The sequence below is a fragment of the Halictus rubicundus genome, chromosome 8 (genome assembly GCF_050948215.1).
Source record: "Halictus rubicundus isolate RS-2024b chromosome 8, iyHalRubi1_principal, whole genome shotgun sequence".
Classification (NCBI taxonomy): domain Eukaryota; kingdom Metazoa; phylum Arthropoda; class Insecta; order Hymenoptera; family Halictidae; genus Halictus; species Halictus rubicundus.
The window spans coordinates 15,854,118-15,879,175 of NC_135156.1; the positions used below are offsets into that span (position 1 = coordinate 15,854,118).

At 41.3% G+C, this 25,058-nt stretch overlaps 4 protein-coding genes across 5 annotated transcripts; 2 read left to right on the forward strand and 2 right to left on the reverse strand.

The window, feature by feature from the left end:
* Positions 1-14: 14 nt before the first annotated feature.
* On the forward strand, positions 15-5,344 carry LOC143356684 (NCK-interacting protein with SH3 domain). Its single transcript, XM_076792581.1, has 11 exons — positions 15-118; positions 241-383; positions 1,055-1,401; positions 1,501-1,685; positions 1,836-2,660; positions 2,738-2,940; positions 3,013-3,116; positions 3,215-3,433; positions 3,490-3,662; positions 3,898-3,995; positions 4,265-5,344. Exons 3-11 carry the CDS (start codon positions 1,377-1,379, stop codon positions 4,353-4,355), a joined length of 1,923 nt encoding a protein of 640 aa, XP_076648696.1. The 5' UTR covers positions 15-118; positions 241-383; positions 1,055-1,376; the 3' UTR covers positions 4,356-5,344.
* Positions 5,345-5,433: 89 nt separating this feature from the next.
* Positions 5,434-14,865, reverse strand: Tpnci (troponin C type I). 2 transcript variants are annotated; one of them, XM_076792593.1, is made up of 6 exons: positions 14,591-14,865; positions 13,232-13,262; positions 9,141-9,284; positions 8,304-8,423; positions 7,380-7,511; positions 5,434-5,892 (listed from the first exon to the last, which is right to left on the reverse strand). In XM_076792593.1, exons 1-6 carry the CDS (start codon positions 14,612-14,614, stop codon positions 5,864-5,866), a joined length of 480 nt encoding a protein of 159 aa, XP_076648708.1. In that variant the 5' UTR covers positions 14,615-14,865; the 3' UTR covers positions 5,434-5,863. The 2 variants fall into 2 exon arrangements, with proteins under 2 accessions (XP_076648708.1, XP_076648709.1); XM_076792594.1 differs by having other exon boundaries at positions 14,612-14,861.
* A 5,176-nt stretch (positions 14,866-20,041) lies between these two features.
* Positions 20,042-21,196, reverse strand: LOC143356698 (translocon-associated protein subunit gamma). Its single transcript, XM_076792599.1, has 4 exons — positions 20,943-21,196; positions 20,650-20,777; positions 20,477-20,568; positions 20,042-20,367 (listed from the first exon to the last, which is right to left on the reverse strand). The coding sequence occupies exons 1-4, from the start codon at positions 21,070-21,072 to the stop codon at positions 20,169-20,171; spliced, it is 549 nt and encodes a 182-aa protein (XP_076648714.1). The 5' UTR covers positions 21,073-21,196; the 3' UTR covers positions 20,042-20,168.
* Positions 21,197-22,073: 877 nt separating this feature from the next.
* On the forward strand, positions 22,074-24,915 carry LOC143356027 (uncharacterized). Its single transcript, XM_076791343.1, has 6 exons — positions 22,074-22,654; positions 22,816-23,117; positions 23,188-23,337; positions 23,405-23,569; positions 23,639-24,076; positions 24,326-24,915. Exons 1-6 carry the CDS (start codon positions 22,294-22,296, stop codon positions 24,698-24,700), a joined length of 1,791 nt encoding a protein of 596 aa, XP_076647458.1. The 5' UTR covers positions 22,074-22,293; the 3' UTR covers positions 24,701-24,915.
* Positions 24,916-25,058: the final 143 nt, after the last annotated feature.

The following is a 25,058-nucleotide window of genomic DNA, read 5'->3' on the forward strand; positions in this document are numbered from 1 at the left end:
AAAAACAAACAGGAGGTGATCTGTAGTTAGAAACTGATAAAAAGCTGACTTGGGGCAACTTGGGGTCAGATTGCCGTCGAGCTGGCAATAGCAGAGAGGAATGCAATAGTTATATGGGGTACTTTTAAAAGCTTCTAATTTGATAAGGAATGCTGTTTGTATTTTGCAAAATCAGCGCACACGATTAAAGAACCTAGCTGTCACGATAAAAAATTTGCTGCATTTTTGACCTTGCTCCAGCGACCTTCACCGTGACAGCACGTTGCAGTCTGCAACCAGTCCGCATGCGTTCGAAAGAAATCAGCTAGAGTGGGAAGATGCATGTGCATTTGTACGCAAAACGGAGGGTTTCCGTAGCATTCTGCTTTGCGCAACCGTACGAGGTGAGAGGATGTTATTGTCTTGTGCGTTTATAGCCAATCTTCCTCATTTTTCCACCTTTATTTACATGCATTACCATTACCCCTTTAAGTGACCGTAAATGTTCTATTTTCGCTTCCACTTTGTTCTAATTCTTTGTCGATGCGATCACCCCGTTGTCTATCATTGACATCCAGTTCATGAACTATACATATGTAGAAGGAATTGAATTTGAGTTCATGTAGATTTTATGATATCCGGATAATATTAATTTATGCGATGCAATGCATGTATGATTCATGGGAATTCGTACCGGAAAATCGCCACTGTCTTTCATGATTGTCGTGTTAAATTGTGGTTTATTTTTCGATCGTAATAGTTAATACATATATTGATATCCAAATAATGTGTTATTTAATGTGATGAAATTCATGTATGAACAGGAAAATCGCCACTGACGATTATCTTTCTTTTTGGTTTATTGCGGACATATGTGTTCTGCATATATGTCTACATATTGCGGACATAATAGTTATACATATAATATATATAATCTCAACCTTACGATCAAGAAATTGAGTTAAATTGTTAGGCTGCGTTATTCGAGAACGAATTGCAGTCGCCATTGATTTAATTTAACATCGATAGAATGTAAACATGAAAAGTCTATTGCTTTATTATCGTTCGTGTGCAGGTGAGGGTGGAATGCGTTATGCGTGAGCGACTATAGACGCGACCGTAATCTGCCCATGCGTTGGATATTGTATCCCCCGGTGCAGTATTGCAACTGCAATCCGGTGTCATTTGGCCTACGCCAATCTCGCGTTATAGAGGGCCTTTCGAATCTACTATATATATAGTCGGCGGGCAAAAAAGGACACCGTGGAAAAAGTAATGTCGAGCACGAATGAAAGTGAAATTAGTGAGCGGCGGTAGGCAGTCCACTTCCCGTTTACTTTTCATCTGGGCGTTGTCCCTTCGTGAACGGAAACAGCTCTCCGTTTCGATCCGCGACCATGGGTGACAATTCCACGAGGTTAGGTGAGTCGGTAAATCGATCAATGATCACCTGTCATATTCCGCCGATGCGTCATAACGATAATCTGAAATTTTTCTAACGTCGTTGTTTCACGCACCCAGAGAATTATGAAATGCTTAAGGCTCTCTACGATTTCAAGGCCACGTTCGCAAAGACCCTCACTTTCCAGGAGGGTGACTATTTCATTCTGTATCAGACCAACACCAAGCAGAGAAATTGGTGGCAGGTGGTCAACAGAAACGGGCTTATCGGATACATACCGTCGAATTACGTCTCTACCATCAAGGTATGATTGCGAAATCATTGTAACATGTGTTAGATTCATTTTATGGTCTTTCAGGCAGAAAAAGACAAAAATCTGTTATTCGAATATTTCATATTCGAGTTATTTCTTTATTTGTTATTCGAAATAACTCTTGCCCAACTCTGTTTTCAGGTACCTGCTCAAACCTTGCTAGAGTTTCTAGAGGATTGCATCGAAAATGTGAAAACAGAGACCAAGCAGCAAACTGGATCCTTGTATGTGGAGAAGCAGGATCTTCTCTTGAAGTTGATAGAGAAGAAGAGACAGGCTGAGTTTAATAAGAAGACTAAGAAGCAAGCTCCGATGCCCCCTGATTTTGGGAATGGCACGCCTAGCAAAGAAATATGTTCGCCTCTTTACAATGCCAAAGAAGGGGACGTTAACACGGCTCCTAGCAATACTTCTTATGCTACAGCACAAACTACATTGCACACTAATGCTAGCGAAGACAAAGAGGAAGAAGCACCTGTTGTACCGCAGTGTCAGCAGAGGAGACAGTCATTGCCGAGACAGTCTTCTTCGGAGACTCAGAAGATTCAGTCTGAGATACGGAAGAGTCCCTCGCATGGCAGCAACAGGCAGACTCCCACCAGTTCGCCTATGAAAACCAAATGTGATATTAATTCTCATACAGCTTATCAATTACTCGACCAAGTTCGTAGGAATACTCAATTAAGCTACGAGATGTCCAAGGTGGCAGTCACTGTGGTGGTCACTGGTCTCCAACAGTTGTTGCCCAAGAATGTAGGCCACTATTTTGACGCACTGCTGCATCAGTTGGAGACACCATTTACCGTGTCGCAATTGAGTATGGAGGAGACCTACGACGCCAATAGATTGAAAGTAATTTTTACAGAGCTTACTTCCTGCAAGGAAGATTCGCAACAGAGAAACTGGATGTTGTACGAAGATGAATGTGTTATTGTTGACTATATCAAAGAACTTACCTCAATATTGGTACATTGAAATACATTAGAAAGTCAAATTATGTAGTATTTAAGCAGATTACGTGTATACATGATTCAATTTTGCAGACAAACGCAGATGCGAACGTGTCTAGATATATTTTGCAGCAGGATCAGTATAATGGAGTTACCGTACTGATACAGTATTACCAGATGGAACCCAGATGGACTATTAGGCAATTGTTGTTACAGTCGTTTGGTGTAATGTGTAGTTTGGATTCTGTGATCTTAACTATAATGTTGAATAGCGTGTTGCCTATGGAACTGGCAAGGTACCGTTTATTGTATCCTAAATAATTTTATGTCGTAGTTCGATTAACAATTTAAAATGTATCTCTGAGCAGGGACATGCGGAGTAATCCTAGAAATGTAATAAAGTTAAATTATTCTTCGTTATTGCTCACTATGATTTTCTCAATGGGTGAACCCATGCCAGTTACGCACTTGGGTGAGTAAAGTAGGTAGTGGTACATTAGCTGAGTTGCTTGTGTGTGATAATATTCCGTTATCCCAATTAAAAATCTCTAATGATAAATTCCATTGCAGAGCAATTGGGTCCAGATTTCATATCTTTTGTTCTGGATTTAATTGAAAATCCCCCAGACATGGACCTGGAAGATCAGATCTCGGATTTATTTGTAAATTTGATATTGTCCTACAATTTACAGTTCACAAATTCGGAGAACATAGTCTTGAACACGTTGAAGGAACGAACAATAGCAAAAATTTTTACCGAGAAAATTTTGCTGCTGTTTAATAGAGAAGGTATGTTAAAATAATATAAAAATTTCAACTAGATTTTAAGAAAACATCGATTTCAGAGGATCCAGTGCGGATATTTGACCATGAACCACCCCCACCTCATTCTGTACTCAAATTATTTATTGACCTCTTCAATAACGATATTACTGCGGGACTTTTTTACACCAACGATGTAAAGGTTCTAATTGATATTATTCTGCGGCAGCTGTACGATATGTTTCCAGGGGATAAGGTACTAAACCTAATCAAAAATATTTTCACCACAGTTCTGTAAAAAGAATCGTATCGAAGCGTCCTCTGTAATTAATTGCGGTGGTATTTGGAACATTTAGTTCTAATTTTCGTCGTTCTTAAATAGAAGATGGCGCCACGATATGGTGAACATTTGTGGAAGACCAAAATTTCGCAATTTACACTATAATTTTATATGAAAAGTAAAAAATTCAATTCAATAATTATTTTTACAGCGTAGACAGTATTTAGAATTATGCAGACGAGTGTTACGGACCTCAAGCTACAACGAGCATAAATATCGTTCTGAAGACCTACTGAAATGCTTCACAAGGTTCGCATATAGTTTAACCAATAGACTACGAATCTTTCTGTAAAATAAAAGTTGTCTGTACAAATTGTACAGAACAGGAGCCAAATAGAAATTTCATTCTTTCTTCAATAATTTTAATCAGTTCAAACTAACATATTGGTATTTTCAAATTCTTTTAATCTGTCCACTGCTTTAGATTGTACTTACTCGTATTTGTTCGAAATGCATAAAATCCACAGAGTACTAATCAACTTTATTTTAGCACGTTAATGAGAAAAATTGTTCTACAGAATATTCTGCGAGGAAACCGGTGAAAGCCAAGAGGATCAACAGTCGGTACGCGAAATCAGCAATGAATTTCCGCATTTATTCAAGATGTGACATTTATTTGAATCCTCCGACAAGCCCGACTTGGACGAGGATGATTTACAAACTCTAGTATAAATGCGACTCTGGTATGTATCGAATACATCGGAGCAGAAAACGGAGTACCAATCAACAGGTTACCGATCAGAAATGTTCTTTATTTTTCTAACTTCGATTTTTGCATATATTTTGCTCAGCCGATTGTAATTATTACCGAGTACGCACACTATTCGCAGAACCTTCGATCGCATGAAGAATATTTTTTTCCAATTTTAATCTTTGTAGTAAACTACAAAATCTAGATGACAAAAAAAAAGACAGAAGTTAGATCAGCATTTAGTGAAGAAATCGTTGTATATATTATAAGCGAGAAACTTTTTCTCATTCTAAGCATGAGGACCATCAAAGTACGGTAGAATTATTTAAATTCTCCTGATAAACGAGCTGAAATTAGTCGTGTAATGAGATAAAGTAGACTGCACGGATAAAAATCACAGATTAAAATATTATTCTATTATGCTATTAACAAATTTTGAATCTGTAAAAGTTCTATATTGCGAGAGAAAACGGAAAAGCAAAAAGATGTCCATTGGAACAAAAACAAGGAATTTAATCTCTAACAAACAACAGTTGTGGTCTCTTGTTCCCTGTAAACGATAGTCTAGTCCGCGTATGGGCGTGTCCGTATAGTGTTCTAAGTCATTCGCTATTTACTAATTTATGCTCGACACATTCTTCTAAACGATATCTATTTAGCGTACCTATGATTCAGAGTATTGCAAACGATACGTTGCGCGATTGTTCGCGTCGAAAATTTTAAAGTTAATTAGTGCCACTATTATGATATAGTTACCGAACTTTCTAGTCTATTGCTAGCGACTCTATTTTTTTAAAAGTATTGTACCACGTTACGTTTACGACTATTGTCATGTCAATTATAAAGAACTCTCGAATTATTGTGATTATAAATCAAATGTTAATGAAATAAAAGGGAGTTTAGGCGATTCAGGGGGTTTCTTTCATTAATAATGTAATTACCTCTAGCTGTATATGTTTTAGGTGTAATTATGTATAGAAAGGAACAACAGCGAAGTCGTTTTTAATGGTATTTTATTAACAACAATAAATACTGTCCATGAAAAAACTTAGCGGGCGAGATACAAGTGTATGAGACCTGTGATTTCGTTACGTTATAATTAATTATAATTTGCGTACGAAACGGTTAATTAGGCGGCACTCGTTAAACAGAAGGAGAAATGGCGTGTGACCGCAATCTCTTGATAAAAATTAAGTCTCGAGATCCGACAAACTTGCCCCTGAAGAACCGGAGACGCGTCATGACGTTAGGAGGAGACCTTTGTACGTTTTTTTACATTTTGTTCAGACATTGTTCTCGTGCATTACATTATTTTTTTGTTTTCCTTTTTTAGAAACACGCAGATAATTAGTTTTTGAAGTAACGCGACCGTCGCACATTTATCGTCTTCGAGTTGGATTGTGCTGCACCATCAGTCAGAGTCCGTTTATTCTCCGGTCATCATCTCCATGAATTCTGGAACAGCAATCATAAATAATAAAGATTTAGCGGGAGGAGTTAAATTCTATTTTAAATCGAAATAAAAGGAAGCTCATTAATTTTTCGATCCATTATCTTCACGCTTCAAAACATTTGCATTCTAAAATCGGATATTTCGTATGGAATGCATGTGGAGGAATCCACAGCTTCTATAAATAATTGTCGGCATACAATGTGTAAACAAATAAATTCTAGGTCGGTGGCAAATGTATATTGGATTACGATATAATTGTTGTTTGTTCTATAAATAAACAGGAATGTCCAAAGAACAAACAAGAACGGTTTGATGATATTTTTAGAGTAGAAAAGATATTGTTAAAGGAAATATAATAAATGGGTGTCCGTGTACCCGGTTGCCTACACAAGGGGCAGTCATGAAATTCTGTTGAAGAAGTTGAATGTCAAATTCCATTGGAAATTTATGAAAGCACATTGTAAAAAGCTTGGCCCTGGAGTCGGGCGATAAATCACAAAGACTTGGAAGACAGTCCGCCTAAAATACGACGCGTTCAGGAAGTATTAACATGTAGCCGGTTCAACTGTCCAAGCCAAACAAAAGGGAACAGTCGTATCGATGGCATGGCGAGATGCGGCTACTTTACTATTTACCGGTGCCGTCTATCCTTCTGGTATTGGCAACGCTACGCGCCGGATAAATTATTGCTAATATGCCAAGCAGTTTGCAGGTTGTTCGAAAAGGAGAAATGCCAAGTGTCGTGTATCGTAGTTAGTAGTTGGACCGAGCCACCGGTGTCATCTTGCATAACTCAGAATCATCGGTGAGCTGGACTGTACCCGCAGACACAGGAAGCTTGAATTCCGACGTGATGTAATACCGAGGGAATCTTGAAAATAATAGCTGCCCTGTTGCTACTTCATAAATTGAAAACAACGATCACGACGATCCCTGTAAATTCTCGCGTTAACAGACGGCGACATTGATACTCTATTTTTATCCAGCGAGACAAATTTTTCATTTTACAGAACACTTTATGAATTTATGGATTCACGTCCTAATTTTTAAATGATTAATTGCAGGTGTGAAAGGAATGGCTGAAGATCTTTGGAGGTTTCAGAATCGAACAAAAAAAGAGTATTAGATTGTTTAAAAGAAAGATTGGCAACAGAGATTATTTGTAAGAGGTGTATTTATAATTCTAAGCCATTGAAAAACGTTAGTCTCTAAGTCAGCGCGTGTAACTAGCAGGAAGCCACGAAAGGACGGTCCCGATTCATCGATAACGTATAAATAAACTAAAATGTATGCCGGAGGAGCACGTGCTGGCTCTCAAAAACGATAACAAATGCTGGCGTTATTTATTACGCGACTTATGCACGAACATTGTAGCAAAAGGAGCAGCGCTAATATATTCAAAGCCTTTCAGTGTAAATCTAGAAGTTCTGCTGTTTGGAAAGATTGTTGTTTGGAGAACGCTTGCGTGCAGATTGAAGGAAGAATTTACCATCAAAATCTACGGTGCCGGATCCATCGGAGTCGATCTCCTCGATCATAATGTCGAGTTCCTCGTCCGTGAGCTGGTCATCGAGTTCTCTCAGGATCTCACGCAAACACGTAGTCGGGATGTAGCCGTTTCCTGCGGAGAAAATCCGGTCGCCATCTTGCATTATTTCGGCCCATAAATTCAGCAAAAATTAAATACTAAAACTATATTCTATAGTCAATCTAAATATACAGATTATTCATTTCTGTTGAATTGAACTAAAATTCTGTTTGTCATTGTTCTGACAAGTTCTGATTATTGTAGGCGTAAAGAAAATCATAATGCAAAGGGTTAAAATTGATGTATAGTGTTTAACAATTTACTGCATCAATAAGTGGATAATTGTTGAACGTTTCCGTGATCTCATTTGAGAAATTGACAAATACGTTTGCCACGATGTTGCTAATTGAACGTGATAGGGACTCTGGCGACTGAAAATATTGTGAAAAATCGTGTTATTCGTGGGATGCGCGTGGATGATCGATTAGTCTTCGATCGCACGACAGGATTTATAGATCCAGGAGGAATTCTGAACGAGCGGAACCGCCGGCATTAATTCACGTCCGAAACTCTTTGGCTTAATCGTAATTCATAGAGGATTCGTGGCGAAACGCGGCCGATTTTTGGCCGGCGGCCCGCCCAGCCTGCTCGAATTCGGTCAGCTTTCATTCCCATGCGAGACGAGACGTCAACAGCGCTTTTACTACGTGTTCCGAGAACAGTGGGCTATTTCGGTGGAGCGGATATATATCATTCTCCATTCTTCTTTCGCTTTGATCCCGTCGCCCGTTCTCCAGTTGCGCGGCAATAATCGTGGGACGTTCGCGCGATGAATCGTAGCAAATATAAATTCTTGAAACTTCACCGAGCCTCAGAAGAGCCTACCTTCTTTGTCATAGAGCCTGAAGGCTTCCCGAAGTTCTTTCTCGAGGGCTTCAGCATCCTCCTCAACAATGAACTTCGCGGCTAGCGTAACGAACTCTTCGAATTCGAGGCGCCCGGATTCTGTAAATTAGCAACAAACAATCCTGATTCTGAAATCACTTTTCTCTGGCACTGAAGCGGTACTGATTGGTAGACTGTGGATCTTTATGCAAGATAAATATTTTAAAAAGTGGTACAAAACAGGAGCCATATAGAAATTTCATTCTTTCTTTAGAGATTTAAATCAGCTCGAACACTGCATTATATTGCACTTATTCATTTTCGTCATAAATGCATAAAATCTGCAGTCTACTGGTCGGGTTCAATTAGCACTTGTCACTCTAAAAGAACTCAATAGATTGTAAAGCCTTAGATTTGTCGAATATATGTGTAATCTTCTTAACAGTAGCTTTTTATTGTCAAAGAAAATTGTTAATAGATGGCAGATTTTTATCCAGAAACTGGCGAGTTAAAGGCTAAATTACTGGAGGTGGAGGAAAGAAGTTATACATTGCGGTTGACTTTGTAAAAATTGTGTTTTATGCGAACATAAAGCTAAGAAGTCAGTAATTAAGGTAATTACTAGACTGTTATCGAACGGCGCCTGCGAATTATTGTTAACACTTTATTTGCCGGAAGGTGTTTCAGTAATTGAAGTTTCTGTTGCCTGAAGGAGCTATTTGAAAATCCTCAGCCACGGGCCATAAGGCTTTCGAAAATTATGGAATAATCGCCGGTAGATAATGTGTTCGTAACGTTTCCGCGGCGTTTGACCAATGGCCGACGCAGACTACTTACTGTCAGCGTCGACTTCCTCGATCAGCTCGTCGAGGGTCTTCTTATTGAAGGGCTGGCCCATCAATCTGAGGATGTCGGCGACCATGTCGGTAGGTATGCTCCCGCTCTTCTCCCTGTCGAAGCTGTCGAACGCTTTGCGCAGAACTGCGGGGGAGGGAAAAAAAAATCGGATGCGTTTCTGCCCGTGAAAGTATGCACGCGGATTTATAATTAGACGATCGCATCGAACCGGTCGCAGGCGAGGATTAAATATCGCGCCGGAAGGATTTTAGGCCTCACTTTCATCGGTGCGTCGGGTTAAGAGCACTCGACGATACGGTTCAGATTTAGAATCCGATGTTAATGCCCTTCCGTACCCCCGCGATTCTGGCTCGATGCTTATTTGGCCTGGTGCACCATCGTTCATACTAGTTAGAACGTTTATTTATCGATGTCGACTGGCGGCGGTCCGTGCGATGAAATTTGACGGCAATTTACAGGCCGAACGGATTCGTTATCACGCCGAAAAACAACGAACAAGCTGCTGCTACCAAGGGCTTGCTATCGTACAATTTGGGAAATAATTAGGGTCACGGAGCCTAATCGTGTAAGCTGTTTCAGCTATTATTATGGTTTCTCCAGTCATTCTCCAGTTTAAAAATGGTTTATTGTACGGCAGAGGAGTAGGATTGCTTTGGTAGCAAAGATAACAAACTGAGAACAGTGAAATTATTTAATTTGTTCTATTCTGATGCTTTTATTGGATAGATTGATAGATTAATCCTCTTCGAGTAACCATGCATTGTTACAATTATTATGTTTCTACAAACTTTCATTTTTCAGGCCAACTGTCGGCAAAGTGAAATTAAGAAACACGTTGCTTCTGAAAAGTAATATAGGACTGTATCGCATTCTACGAAAGCTTCATATCGATTTGATTTAAACTGTTTGACGATTGTAAGTATGTGCAGAGCCAGCCTGTCAATTATTTGTTAAGTAATTGCTTGGACGTATAGTAAATGTTAGATATTTGTCGATAATTCTTTCTGTACAGATGGAGGAAGGTCGCCAGAAGGATCATCCCGCATCCTCGGGTCGGAACGAAAGTCGGTGATTTTTCGGAGGCAGGTTTCTATTTTTCGATGGCCGGAGAACGCTTCCCTCTGGAGAAACCTTCCTCTATTTTTACCAATCCGATTCCCGCGATCGAATCGTCACGCGATATGCGCTAACTCGGTTCCGCAGCTATACATAGGCACCCGCTGGCTGCCCTCGATCGAATCGAAGCACAAATAAACTCTGGGAACGCGGCTTGTAGAAGCGGAGATAACTTATCCGACCCGCTCGTTCCTCGCTCTATTTTCAATTTTTTTTTAGGCCGGGCTTTCCTCGTTCCATTCTCGAAAGAAGATCGGCTGGCCGTTGCTGAAACTGTGACACTTCAGACCATCAAGATTGAAGAAAATCAACCCCCTGCGGTCACGTGATAGCGAAGATTGATCTGCTCTCATGAAATTATCAGAACTACAGAGTGTTGGTAGAATCCAACTATAAAGAAGTTGGGAAAACGAGGAAAGCTATCAAATAAAAATGGAGAAATTGAAAAAGTAGGATCAACACCCTTGCGTTAATATAATAGCAAAGTTTCATCTTCTGAGCTTATCAGAACCATGAAGAACTAGAAGAATGTAACTACAAAGAACCTAGAAAATCAACACAATCAATAATATAAAAATGAAGAGTAAAGAAAAATGCTCACTTCAGAGCATCAAGATTGAAGAAAATCAACCCCCTGCGGTCACGTGATAGCGAAGATTGATCTGCTCTCATGAAATTATCAGAACTACAGAGTGTTGGTAGAATCCAACTATAAAGAAGTTGGGAAAATGAGGAAAGCTATCAAATAAAAATGGAGAAATTGAAAAAGTAGGATCAACACCCTTGCGTTAATATAATAGCAAAGTTTCATCTTCTGAGCTTATCAGAACCATGAAGAACTAGAAGAATGTAACTACAAAGAACCTAGAAAATCAACACAATCAATAATATAAAAATGAAGAGTAAAGAAAAATGCTCACTTCAGAGCATCAAGATTGAAGAAAATCAACCCCCTGCGGTCACGTGATAGCGAAGATTGATCTGCTCTCATGAAATTATCAGAACTACAGAGTGTTGGTAGAATCCAACTATAAAGAAGTTGGGAAAATGAGGAAAGCTATCAAATAAAAATGGAGAAATTGAAAAAGTAGGATCAACACCCTTGCGTTAATATAATAGCAAAGTTTCATCTTCTGAGCCTATCAGAACCATGAAGAACTAGAAGAATGTAACTACAAAGAACCTAGAAAATCAACACATTCAATAACATAAAAATGAAGAATAAAGAAAAATGCTCACTTCAGAGCATCAAGATTGAAGAAAATCAACCCCCTGCGGTCACGTGATAGCGAAGATTGATCTGCTCTCATGAAATTATCAGAACTATAGAGTGTTGGTAGAATCCAACTATAAAGAAGTTGGGAAAATGAGGAAAGCTATCAAATAAAAATGGAGAAATTGAAAAAGTAGGATCAACACCCTTGCGTTAATATAATAGCAAAGTTTCATCTTCTGAGCTTATCAGAACCATGAAGAACTAGAAGAATGTAACTACAAAGAACCTAGAAAATCAACACAATCAATAACATAAAAATGAAGAATAAAGAAAAATCCTTTGCCTCCATATAACAACGAAAATTGATTTCTCCTTGGTGGACTCTCAAAACCAGGAAAACCCCGGAAGAAATGAACCAGAAGAGCCGAAAGAAGTGAAGATCAAATTGACGAGAGATTGCCAAGAATCTCCAGCGACCAGTGGCCGAAAATCGCGCGAGGGTCGAACCCGAAGACCGAGCACCTGGCGCAGCGAGCTTTCAGCAGGAAGCATAAATCAGCGAGCGCGAGTCAACAAATAAATGTAAAACAAGCTGCATTGTTTTCGCAAAGCCGCTCGGCCGGACGGCTGACAGCGTCCGTATCGCGAAAACGTGTTCTCCGCTTGCGTAAACCGGGCCGCGCGGGTTTTGAAACCAACGACAGGCTTTCTTTGTCCCGGGGATCGTGGCCTGGCACCCGAACAGAGAGCAACCCTATTCTTTTGGTCCGCGGAGTTTCAGAGAGAGACGACGCGACGAAGGGACTAAAGATAGTCGGACGCGGCCGCGAGATCTTCCGGAACGATTGAACGGGGCTTAACGCTGACGAAAGGGTCAGGGAGCCGTAAGGGAAACGTTCTCGTCGACGAACGTCGGTCAGAAACAGAGAAAGAGAGAGAGAGAGAGAGAGAGAGAGAGAGAGACATGATGGCTAAATTTAGTTTGCGTCCAGTAAACACGATACCGTTTCGCTTTCGACGAATGTCGGGAGGATTGAAATACCGGAAAGCCAAGAATGGCGCGACATGTTCGACGAACATTCAATTTACGAGAGATCTGCAACCCCCTTTGGATCTTTCAGTCGTTTATCTAGCTGAAGATCCACAGAAGAGCCCGTTACATTTTCAAGACGGTTTTCGGTTGTTTAGGTTTGTTGTAAATCGAATTTTAATGGTTCGAGTAGTTTGTCTTGGAGAGAATGTGGAATTGATGGTTGTGATATGTGATCAACCCCTCGCATTATAATATACAGGTCATGACGAACGTATTAATTTTTATAAGTAAATATGGACTTCGACAAAGACATTTATTCTGTTCGAACGTTTTATCTTAGAGAGAATACCACCTCTGATAGAAAAGAAAATAATTGTACAGTTTTTAACTATTAAAATTAATTTTTTGCCCAATCGACCACTAATGGAAAATCGTATAAAAATCGTGTTAGAGTAAGAAATGTATTTTGTAGATTGTTCGGTATAATAAGAATGTAGTCACTTGAACCAGATTTCCGTGGTTCTTCTCAATTAACCGTTAATTTCGTCACAATAATCTAAATATAGTCGCGATCGGTAAATACGATACTTCCTCCTTCGACATCCGATCTTGTCGACCAGCGTTCTTATTTAACCTCTCGCGGTGAACCGATTCGATCGACGACCGATAAAAACATCGACGATTAATGAACTGATTGTTACATACCAGCAATTTGTTCGGGGGGAAGTTCGTCGGCCTGCGAACACAAAAATAATGAAACTGGAGACGTCTGTTCCGCACTCGGTGTTCACTGACGGAGATACTCGTTGCAATGATTAATTTATTAATTATTCCCATGTGAATAGAGACGTTCGAGAATATTATTTAAGAGAAGTGAGAGACTTTGTTATTCTAATTGCACAGAGTCGGCGAGCTGTTACCAATAGAGCGTCATGTCGAATTAATTTGGAGAAACTTTCGAAGTGTTCGTGCAATGTTAACATCGATCCGATGGAACTCGTGCAGATTCGATTAATTAATGTTCACTGTTCTGTGGCTTGCAAGTTTTATCATATGGATAGAACACCGGAAATCGTCGATTATAATTTAAAAAAAGAAATAAATATATAAAAGGACTGATCCTTGCGGCGCTCGCTACTCGTTTAAGTAGAAAGAGCCGTAAGTGGTCGGACACACAGTCGCAGCCTTTCTTCCATAAACTCTCCAACATTTTTAAACGTAAAATTACTGCTCCAATTAACGTAACCAATCACGACTAATCAATTGTATAATTTTAATATTATATTTAAGATGTTTTTCGTTAAATTTGATCCTTTTTTTTTTTTTTGGTTTTGTTTCATCAGCTAGGAAGGAAGACGTCTCGACAACAGAAATTCGCCATGTAAGAAACAATCACGTTTCCAGGACCTCGGCCTCTGGGACAACAATGACCACGATTAATTTCGATCGTCGTGCACTATGTAAAAAGAGAGAAAAAAAAGTGAAACAAAAAGATCACAGGCCAGAGACTAGTATGAAAAATAGTAAAATAAATAGTGTGAGAGACAGAGAGAGTGCAGTGGATGCAGGCATTCCGTGTCAGACAGTGTAAACGATCGCTTCTGCCGTCTGGAACAAACAGTTCTCGTTCGTTAACCGCTGCCGTTATCACTGGTTCGTCCACCGTCGAGTACAGATTGACGAAGCAAACACAAAACATTGTTAAACTAAAATTCCTTCACTCAACAATTTCGTTACACTCCGAGAAACGGAAAAATCCTTTCCTCCGGACAGAGTTCCGGAAAATTGTAAAAACTAGAAACGAAGAAAACCGGTTCAGAAAAATTGGTCTTCAAACGGTTCAAGAAACAATCGTTCACGCTGGACGCCGGAAGGATCGAATCACCGAGTCCGGAGGGACAGCGGGATCCAACGAACAGAGACAGATAGAAGAAAGACAGGCGAAAAAGAGAGGCGCCGCGGTCATCAACGAAGTGTATTAAGTTGAGAGAGAGAGAGAAAAAAAAATACGATAAATAAATAAACAGTAGGAAAACGTGTATGTTTACCAGGGCGACGACTTACGATATCATCAATAGAACATACCATGGTGGCGCGGTCTTTTTTTTTTCTTACTTAAAACGTTTAGAGGTTTAAAACACTGGTTATACTACTGTGCAACTTGGCCTCGGCCCGGAGGGTGTTTTAGGTTTATTCGCGTGCGGATTACGGGTCTTTGCTTTTTTACTCGGACTGAGGATCGGTGGTTGTATATGATGGTGATGTTGCTGACTGTCGAGCACTGTCACGAAGAACGGCCACCGTCGCGGTAATATTCGAATTGGAGGATATAGCGGTTGCGTGGCAGACCCGGACCGCACCCCGCCCTACCTCCAGCTACCAATCCTTAGCTCTCCTCTTCTCCCTCCTCTCCTCTCACGGTTTCGTCCGGTCTTGTTCTAGCCGCCTCGGTTCGCTTCTCGTAGCGGGCCTTAAAGCTTTTGGAAAGGCGCTTGCGCTATTTCTGGGATGCAGACGGTGCCGCGAGAGGCTCGAAATCAGGGCCGTCTTCGAGGCTTTCAGCCTCCAGACCATTTTCTCGTCCTCGCTCTTTCACCAGGGACACGCATTCCTCTGGAGAACCCCATTGTTCATCCCCCGGAACATCCCCGGTCTCCCGAGACCATGGTGACGGGTCTTCGTCGACCGATTTGCCTTCGGACTCTCTCTTTCACCAGGGACAAATTCTTCCGGCTCCCGTTGACATTGTTCGCCCTCTGGAACACGTTCTCCTAGAACAATAACAGGTTCCATCCGTTTGTCCTGTTTCATCCGTTGTAACACTCCCGTTCTCCTGTAACAATAATAAATCGTCGTCAACCGATTCTACGGTAGAAAACAAAATAATTTGCAAATACTGAATTTTCAGAATTAACCACCTGTTCGCTTGCCGCTGAAATCCCTCGAGGATTTCACGCGGATTCACTGAACACTCGAGATATGAAACGATCGTCAGATAATAATTGCCGGTCCGACGGTATCAAGTTGATGCACCCTGCATCATCGCCGGGATCCAAAGTGAGAATTTTAATGGCTTCTAAGAAACCACTGCCGTCGGTAGCGGGCTGTAAAGAAGCTGGAGATATTTTTGTGAAACCCGGTGGGCAACGGGCGTTCGGAGGAAACAGTTTCGCGGGTTTTCGAGCCTACGGAGACGTTTCGTCATCCGCAGACTACTTTGCGCCCGGACCCCAAACGAGTAGGATAATGCGTACCGTCGGGGATCGCCAAAAAGTTGCATCGATCGCGAGAGAATAATGCGGAGAAAACAGATTTCGTGGTTCTCGAATTAGAACAGCGGGAGAAACGAAACGGGGTAGCATAACCGCCGGTGCAAGAAGTAAATATCTCCGGGCGAAAGTGTTTCTTTTTAATTTTAGATGTCCGCGGCGGGCCTGTTCCGTTGACTCGCGGACCTCTTGAATCGTTCATTGAATCAGCGGTACGTCGCGTACCTCTTTTCCTCGCCGAACGATATCCCCCGAGACGGTTACGAAAATAGAGAATGGAAATTGTACAATCCGCGTAAGCGACAGTAAAGCAGAGAAACGATCGGGACCGTGGCTGGGGCAAGAGGCGGCGGTGCCAGAAACAAAAGAAACAATTTATGTCTATGCGCCGACCGGTCGCTGGTCAGTGCCAGTAATTTAGGCGCACGCCTGATCTAGAACAGAATAAGTGGGTCTTTAGCGGATCCACAAGGGACGGCCTCTTACGTCGATGACAATTAAAACATCCACGATTAGCAGACATTCGAATGGCTTACCAGTTCTACACCTTTTCATCTCATTTTTTTGACATCTTGACGGTCACTTCAATTTATCCTTTACAGGTTCAGTCTCTTTTCCGAATGTCCCAAATTTTTATTGTAAAGGTAAAGAACTATCGCAGCTACTTTCTTAAGAGTGCAGTCCGCTCCTCGGAGGTCCTGCAGTTTTTACAGTTCCTGAGCACTGACTTCAAAGTACCATTTATCAGACAAAGCCACTTTGGGTTGCTCTTCAAGTTGACCCTGCCGAGACGTTGAACAACCTTAGCTACCCTTTTCAGGGGTGCAACGTTCCCTTCTGGGGCTCTACGATTTTTACAGGGAATGAGCACCGAGTCCAAGGTACCATTTATTGAATCAGACATTCCTGTCTATAGTTTGTTCGTTAAATTAACCCTGACGATGCACTGTAGGCTGTTCCAACTATCTTCACAACGATTTCAACTTTCTCCTCGAAGATCCTGCGATTCTTGTAGACTCCTAACGCCGAGCTCGAGGTACCATCTATCGAATGAAACATGTTTGTTTAGATTGCTCCACAGACTAAATGGCTGTTTTACATTTCAAACCCAAGATCCCCTAATTTCGAGTAGTTTAGAATGATCACTTTCGAACACCCCAATTGATGACAGGGATCGGACAGTCTGAGGGACCGAGTATTATTACGCAACCTACCTAGTCAGCACCGACGCGTGACGTTTCCTTCCACAGTAGTCAAAACAGGTGAAAAGAGTACCATTGAATTTGGATCTGCATCGAAGGGCCCCGCGGTCCATCCTTTTCAATGTTCCTACCAGAAAACTCGTCAACAAAGAGAAATTGCCACGATGACGAATACCAACAAAGAATTGTAGCTGGCTGAGTGGATTGGTGCCAAATTGCCAATAGTGTCTTTTCCGCAGTGAATAGTCGTCTCGAGCACACCAGTAAACAAACAATTTGCAATTCCGCATCTATTATTCTAGCTTTTCATAACCTACCGCAACCGAGGACTCCGAAAGCCAAAATCGTTATTTATAAACAATGGTCCAATTTAAGCATGCGTGTTTTCGGATTCTCATAGACGCATTTTCTCTGCGGTATCTCCTCTGGCTAAATTCGTTATCCTTAAAATGTTATCCACGAATTTTTCTACGACCTGCAATTATTCATGAGTTGTTTTGCGAACATTAAAACGAGGGGATAATAAATTCTGCGAACTGGAACATTTGTTACAATGAAAATAGAAGGGGCAATCTTCATTTTTCTCGGTGTACTGGATTACTGGTGTTTTATATGTTCACTGATCTCACAGATGGATAAAGATCAGTCTAGATCCGTCGGTATGAGATCAGAAATAGGGGATCGTATAATTGTTACGAGTGTATAAATCGATGCTCGACCAACGGGAAACGTGGAACACAGGAGGGAGGCAGATCACACGTTTGTGATCTGTGATCCAGGATTACCGGCGGTGCCAGTAACACGGTTATTATTGGTGGAACATTGCCGGATAATAAAGTGGGTCGGCAACGCGAGGACTCATCGTGGCTGTTCCGTCTGGAGAACGTGGATCAACACTTTTGGAGATGTTCCAAAACGCACGGTGCCTAAGTGCCACGGTGTACGTCGAACGTTGTAAATTATTATTTATCGGCCATCTCGATCGTCCAGTCGGACACGCGATCCTCTGTACGGTTCCAAGAGATCGCCGGCCTCCCATTCCGAATCGGCTGAATATCTGCGTAATAATCGAAGAAATTCGTCAACATTACGCTAACATCACGAGGGCCAGATAAATCATACCAGGAAGCTGATACGCCTCTGCCAAATGCACACTTATGATTGTGCCAATGCAAATTCCTTATAATACGAAAACCCGCGACACGGTTTTCCTTTACGCATCTGTCCCGCCGCTTTCGTTGGTGATACTTGCAAAACTCGCTAACATAGCACCGGATCAGAATACATAAGAACATATACCGAAACGATCGGTGCCGAATTTAATTGCATTTCAATCGGCGCAATACGTTTTTCCATCCAATCGATTTATAAACCAACATTTTGCGGACAGTCTCGTATGCAATTTCTAAACTTGCCGGTAAGTGTTTTAACACCGGGTTTACGGTACCGCGTTCTAATATATTTAATTTGCGATTATTCAGATTGCAAAGATGCATCCACAAGGGATTATTCAACAAATTTATTTCTTTGAGTATATATTATTATTTAAAAAGATGGTAAAAATTTGAATAGACGCATCGGCAGGCATTTGGCCTTGACTGTCACGCTATGTTATCCTGTGCCTTTTTTCTAGACATTTTACGTCTTAAATAAGTAAGTAATCAATTAAAAATGCATACCACCGTGTTTGTACGTGTCTTTGCTACGTCTGTATAGAGCCTTTTTTCGATACGAACACTAAATCTCTCGAAATTAAGAGAATCTTTCAGCGGCAGCCATCTTGTGATGTGATACTTGCTTCAGAATTCGAATTTTCTAATATTACAAATTACTCTACGATGAGGTAGAAATTCGCAATTTGGGCTCTATACAGACGTAGATTGGACTTTTAGGAAACACAATTGACCACTTCTAAACTGCTCATTGCAATATTGGAGCGGCAGTTTGTCTAGATTTTAACCCTTGCATACGTATATGGATTTCAAACCATGCCGGCCCCCTTAATAGTAACTAGACCAAAATAGTCACTTTTGGTGCTCCGTAAACCTAACCTCCGTAAACCTAGTAAAATGTCACTACAGATTTTTCTTCTTCGTCGAATTGACGAATTTCGCAGGAAATGAAGTTACTTTCGCCGAGTTATTTCGAACATAGTAAACAAGTTGGAGTGATAAATTATTGTTTGTTGTATTCCAAATATAACCTAATTATAGTTGCGCTTCAACTAACATTTAGTGATACGGACTATAATGCCCGAACATCGTATAAGTAAATGTTTGTATTTTCACTGCCGCACAGGAATAGAATATACGATTTGGCGAGGGATTTTCCTTCGGCGGGCTATATGCTGGCAGGCCTCCAATTCAAACAAACAAATAAAGCATTAGAATGACCCACGTTGGGACGCTTATAATGGATTACAATCTGTGATCCGATATAACCCGTCATCCGCGGCAGGACCGCGCCTAATTGATTCGTATTAGAATCATCGGCTGCCCGATAAAGCGTATCTCGCCGACGTAAACGGATGCAGGGGCGTGTGTCGCTAATGCAGCCGGTCACCGATTGCCAGGAACATGAGTTTTCCGAACGCGAAATATTTGATAATAAGCGCGGCCCGTTAATTTCCCGCCGGGTCTCGCTCGGCACCGTGACAGAACCGGTGAGTGTAACACGATTAATCATCTGTCGCCAGTTTATGATGAAAACAGGCACAATCGTGATTGAAATACGACAGAAATTTCTCTACCGACTCCTATTCAACTCTAGAACCACTGAGCACCAAAATTGACACATCTAAATTTTATCAATTTCCCACGGACGCAACCTTTTTGTTGCAATAATTGCAAAATCTGTCCTAATGTGACAGCGTTTTCAAATACAACTAGGAATCGGGACCTTTTTTAGGACAGGGTGAACGACTAGAAAGAAGCCAGAAACGATGTACATTGCCGTTTAAGAATCTGGAACATGTGCGTAAACCTGAAGTTTGAATAAAAGTACAACGCGTCCAAATTTTTGAGCGGCAACGATGTCGACCGAGATTACTATAAATAGAGAAAATTTTATTACTTGTAGGCATTCATTCATATCAAAAGATCAGTTACAGAATCTCGCGACACCACCTAACATAACAAATGATTGCAGTCACATATTCTCATATTGCATGCATTACTGGGAACCAGTTGATAATAGCGCGAGCAACGCGCTCGTCGCGCCAACGGAGAATATGTAATTAACAGTTGGAGTGAATGTCTTCAGAATGTAAAATGAGGACACGATTACTAGAGCCAGAAACAGGGCATTGTTGTAGAAAATTGAGAAAGTGGTTGCCTCATAATCTGCCACTTCGTTTTTCTTCCACAGGATTCTGCAAAAATTGTTACATGTTAGAAATTACTGGGAATACAAATTTTTAAAGTAATTTAAATCGTTCGTTAGAGGAGCTGTGGGATCGAATATGTAAGATACCAAATTACCTCTCATCTTTTTCTTTCTTGCTCATCTTCTTGTCCTCAGCCAACTTCCTGCTCATCTCCTTGGTCACAGCATCTTGTCTCTTCACTGCAATCTATAAATCAAAGATAATTTATTTCATCTCCATTCTGAAGGATCAAAACCCAGTCCTAAAATATAATCCCGGAAACCTTACCTTATGTTTAAGAATGAATTTGGTGTTTTTGTATGCAAGTGCGAGTGCATATGTGCTAGTTAACGTGACTAAAACGAAGGAAATTAGGTTTGCGTAAATATCAATCAAATGGATCCTCCAGAACAGCCCTGAAACAAACAGAGAGGTTATCTTCAAAGAAATTGAATTCTTCTTGTAGTAATTTGCTCTTCCGTCAAGTCATGATATAAACATGGACTCAATTTAATTGAAGATCCCGTTCAAATTATTGGAACAAAGGCAAATATTGTATTTGTAAAGTTTTGTGTACTCACAGATGGGTATCGCAGAAACGATGAGTGCGTTGCCATAGAAAAGCGCCGACGATTTAGTGGAAACATTGCGAGAGAAGTCTTGAAGAAGCAGCTCCTCTTCTTTGGTAAATGCTTTCGATTTTCCCGACATTGTCCGCGCCGTTTTCTCAGATATTTCGAGTCCTCTCTAAACAACAAGTTGTCACAAATCGTCCACGCGAATCGTAAACGTCGCTGCCGATTTAGTACGCATGCGCAGCGATGGACAGTGTGGAGGCGCGTGTGGCGACGTGTCCGTAGAAACGTCACTTCGACGGTGTGTCGCCACAGATCAGGAAATCGCAGCGACGCCTATGTGTTTAAAATACAACCACATCGCTACATTTGTTCACTAATTTATTAATAAAATAATTACATTTACATCAACCTTGTTCAACAATTATTATACTCTTAATTTCTCATGCCACGAAAATCTCTTTTCTCATGAAACAATTACAATATTTGTATTGGGAAGCTGCTAAGGATAGCGCAAATAATCATTGCCGCTACGCCCATAAGAAATAATAGAAATAGCAGCAAGAATTATCTGCTCCTTTCAAACGTCCGTACAGCGCCATTTCATGTAGCGGTAAAGTGCTGAAACTGGTAGCCAAATGTTATCGACAGTTGGTAATAGTTACCTGTATCTGTTACACAGAGAGGATATGAGAGTGGTCACGTCCAGGGTTTCAACTCTAATTTTTTAACAGAACCACATTATCTTTTTGCATGGAACTGAAACCACATCATCTTTTTAACCAGGATCAGAACATGTGGATTCTGTTCCATGCTAAAAAGTAGACTTGGTTCTGTTCCATGCTAAAAAGTAGACATGGTTCTGTTCTATACTAAAAAGGCGACAATATTATTATTTTTAGCTGTTTAATCTTCATAAAAATCCCCTTTGCTAACGATGTAGACAAGCACTTCATTGACCATCTTCTAATCTAATTTTTTAGTAAAACTTGCTGATAATACTCGAGATACAGAATAACTTTTAACACATGAATATTGCCAAGCGTAATGATATCGAGCACATGTAATTAATAAATTTATTATCTCTGCTTGTTTATATGCCGACGTAATAGCGTGTGAGTGTGCCTCCGCACTCTCACTTGATCGGAGTCTCCTCCCTTCAACTGAAACAAGCCTGTCGGTGTCAAAACAAATACCTAAATGCTCGAACGATAGTTGTTCCGTACAATGTCAACTGTATGTACATATACATACAGGAAGCAGAACCGTTCCTTAGAGTAGTTTAAACGAGGAGTAACGGCAGCGACGTGCGTTCTTCAGGCTAAAATTGTTAGTTTATTCCAAAAGTGTTGCTCTCATGCCGAAACGTAAAAGTTATGGAAAATCTGGCCGCAGGCAAGGCCACCACAAATCTCAGGAGACACTGCTGCAGAGATCGTGTTCGTCTCTTAGACTTTTAGAGCAACGTTCCCCGGAATCGGTGCTCTTCGAGTCTCAGCAGCTGGAGCTGTTGAGCTACGATGAGCTGAGCACGGAAATTACACCTAAGCGACGGCGAAAAACATTAGATTCATCGGACGAGCATGACGATCACAGTGACGATCCATCGAAGAAAATTGTCACATCCGCGGAGACTGGCGACTATCCATTGGACAGAACTTTATCGTTGAACCCGGAGATTAAACTGGAGATGAACAAATGCGACTCCTTGCAGGATGGTAAGTCCTTTTCGAACTTCTTTCTTCCGAATCAATTCGAAGACGAAACGAAGAGCGTCGAACACTTCGAAAAGTGGAGCAGTCAAGGGAATTCTGGTACGAAGTATGAGACAGTGCACGACAAGACTTCGCAGGATTGTAACGGCAGGAATACGTTGCAGGCTTTTTGATAGGACACACGCACGCATTAACATCGCAGGAGAATTCTGAACGCACCAATAAGCGTCCTTTCGAGGATGTTGGCGAGATAGATGACAAGGCGGCTAGAATTAGGCTTCGCTCTCCTACACCGTGCAATATTTCGCCGCCTCCTGCCAAGAGATGTAGGACCATTCTAAAGTTTGACAACGAAGAAGAAGAACAGAAAACGGTTGCTATCAGCACACCGGAATCTCTCGCGGCTTCTACCTTGGATTTACCTGCTGTGTCGGAATGCGGTGGCTGTAGTAGAAGTTTGCACGATGTACGTCCTTCAACCGGTGTGCTCTTTAATTGAGATAGAATTTTACTGACCAAACACGTTTCGCTTTCAGCCTGAAGCGGGCATAGAGTACTGTCCGAAATGTATTCGTTCTAGCAGGAAAGAAAGCTATCAATCGTTCACGACCTCCAGTAACCCTGTGATTAAAGTTTTTGTCTTCTGCCACTGGTTGATGAAGAAACTAGCGAATACTTTACAAAGCGTGAGTAACCTTGCTTAGGTTTTCTACATAGCTCGGCGCAATGGTAACTTTCGGACAATCGTTCTAGAACTTCGTTCGGTTCAAGCAAACGATCTTGCTGCCGTCTGGAAAGGAGAACGCGAAAAAACTCGAAGAGCTTGCTGAAGCCGTTGCTGCCCTGCGCTCCGAAAACGACCGGATAATTAATACGTTCTTGGAGAAGATGAACTACTTGACCGCAGAGATTGCTCGCGTGAGTAAATAGCTTTACACGTGTGTACGTTAAAGATCTTCCAGGACGATTAAAGTAATCCGGTTGCAGACACATGCGGCCAACGAAGCTGCGTCAGCTGCCTTGACTAAAGAGATCAGTAGGATCTTGGCTGATAACAACGAGACAATGATGCAGGACTTAAAGATGCTGCATAGAACTTTAGAGGATAAGATTACACCGTCTTCAAATATTTCACCGCCGCTGCCATCGAATCTAATTGCACCTATCCCGGCGTGTCCTCCTCCTCCTCCTCCTCCACCACCTCCACCGCCACCGCCACCGCCGCTGCCTCCTCCTCCTCCTCCTCCTCCTCCTCCTTCAGTTCCATTATTCCAGTCGTCAATAATAGCAATCACGCCGACTACACCGGTGAGAAGCGTCAGTACACCCTCGAGAAAGTGCTCGACGCCATTGCGTAATAGGCCAGCTATAACCGTCGAGGATCTGCTGAAGGTGACCCTAAAAAAAGCACCGCAGAATATTAAGGTAAACCGCGAGGATCGGCACCACTCGCCCAAAAACTGCCTAAAAATTCTAGCGAAACCACGCAAACGACTTTTACATTTTGCTGCCTGTCTGACTGTTTAATGCCAGCGTCTCGACAACGCTAATTTAGTTTCTGCAATTGAGTTTCTGCATCTTCTATCGCGATAGGGTGTCGTAGGTTCTTCTAGCGTGTTGTCTCCACCTGAAACTATGCTAAAGAATGGGTAAAGGGGGACGTTTGTATTGCAGGAGAATAGAAAGAATACTGCACCAGGGCCAAGGGGACCAGTGATCTCGCTAGACATGTTACGCGGCGTTAAATTGAAATCTGCCAGGCGCAGAACAACCGAAATAATGAGATCCCCGAAAAGCCCCCGCATGATCAAGACACGCACAGCGTCGAGCTTGAACTTGTCTCCGATCATGGCTGACACGGACAACAAACTGTTTCGGATCCTGAAACAGGTGGATGTCAATAGACGGCCAAGGCGTTTGCTGGGCACGACGAATTCTCGAGAGACCAGTATCTGGAGGGACAATTATTCGCTGAATGCGGACACGAGAGAGCGTAGCTCGCATGCTTTAACTTTGGATGACTCACTCTACACACAGCACAGTACCTAATCCAAAGAAAATACCTTGATTAGGCGCAACCAATCTTTTACATTCTGTTTAATATTATTTTATGGATATAACGTATATTGTACTTTTAATATGTACTGATTATTGTAACGCGCAACCATTTTTTTACATTCTGATCAATATTCTTTATGATATAACCGTATATTGTACTTTTAATATGTATTGATTATTGGAAACATACATTAAAGGTTTTAATAGAGTAACGTACAGAGAATTGTAATTATTTTGTTTGTAACTTTCGCGCGACTTTAGATTACAAAATTTAAAAGTATTCACATACACATATTCATATAAACACATGTATACATGGCGACATGTATGACAGTGGCGCCTCTTGTGA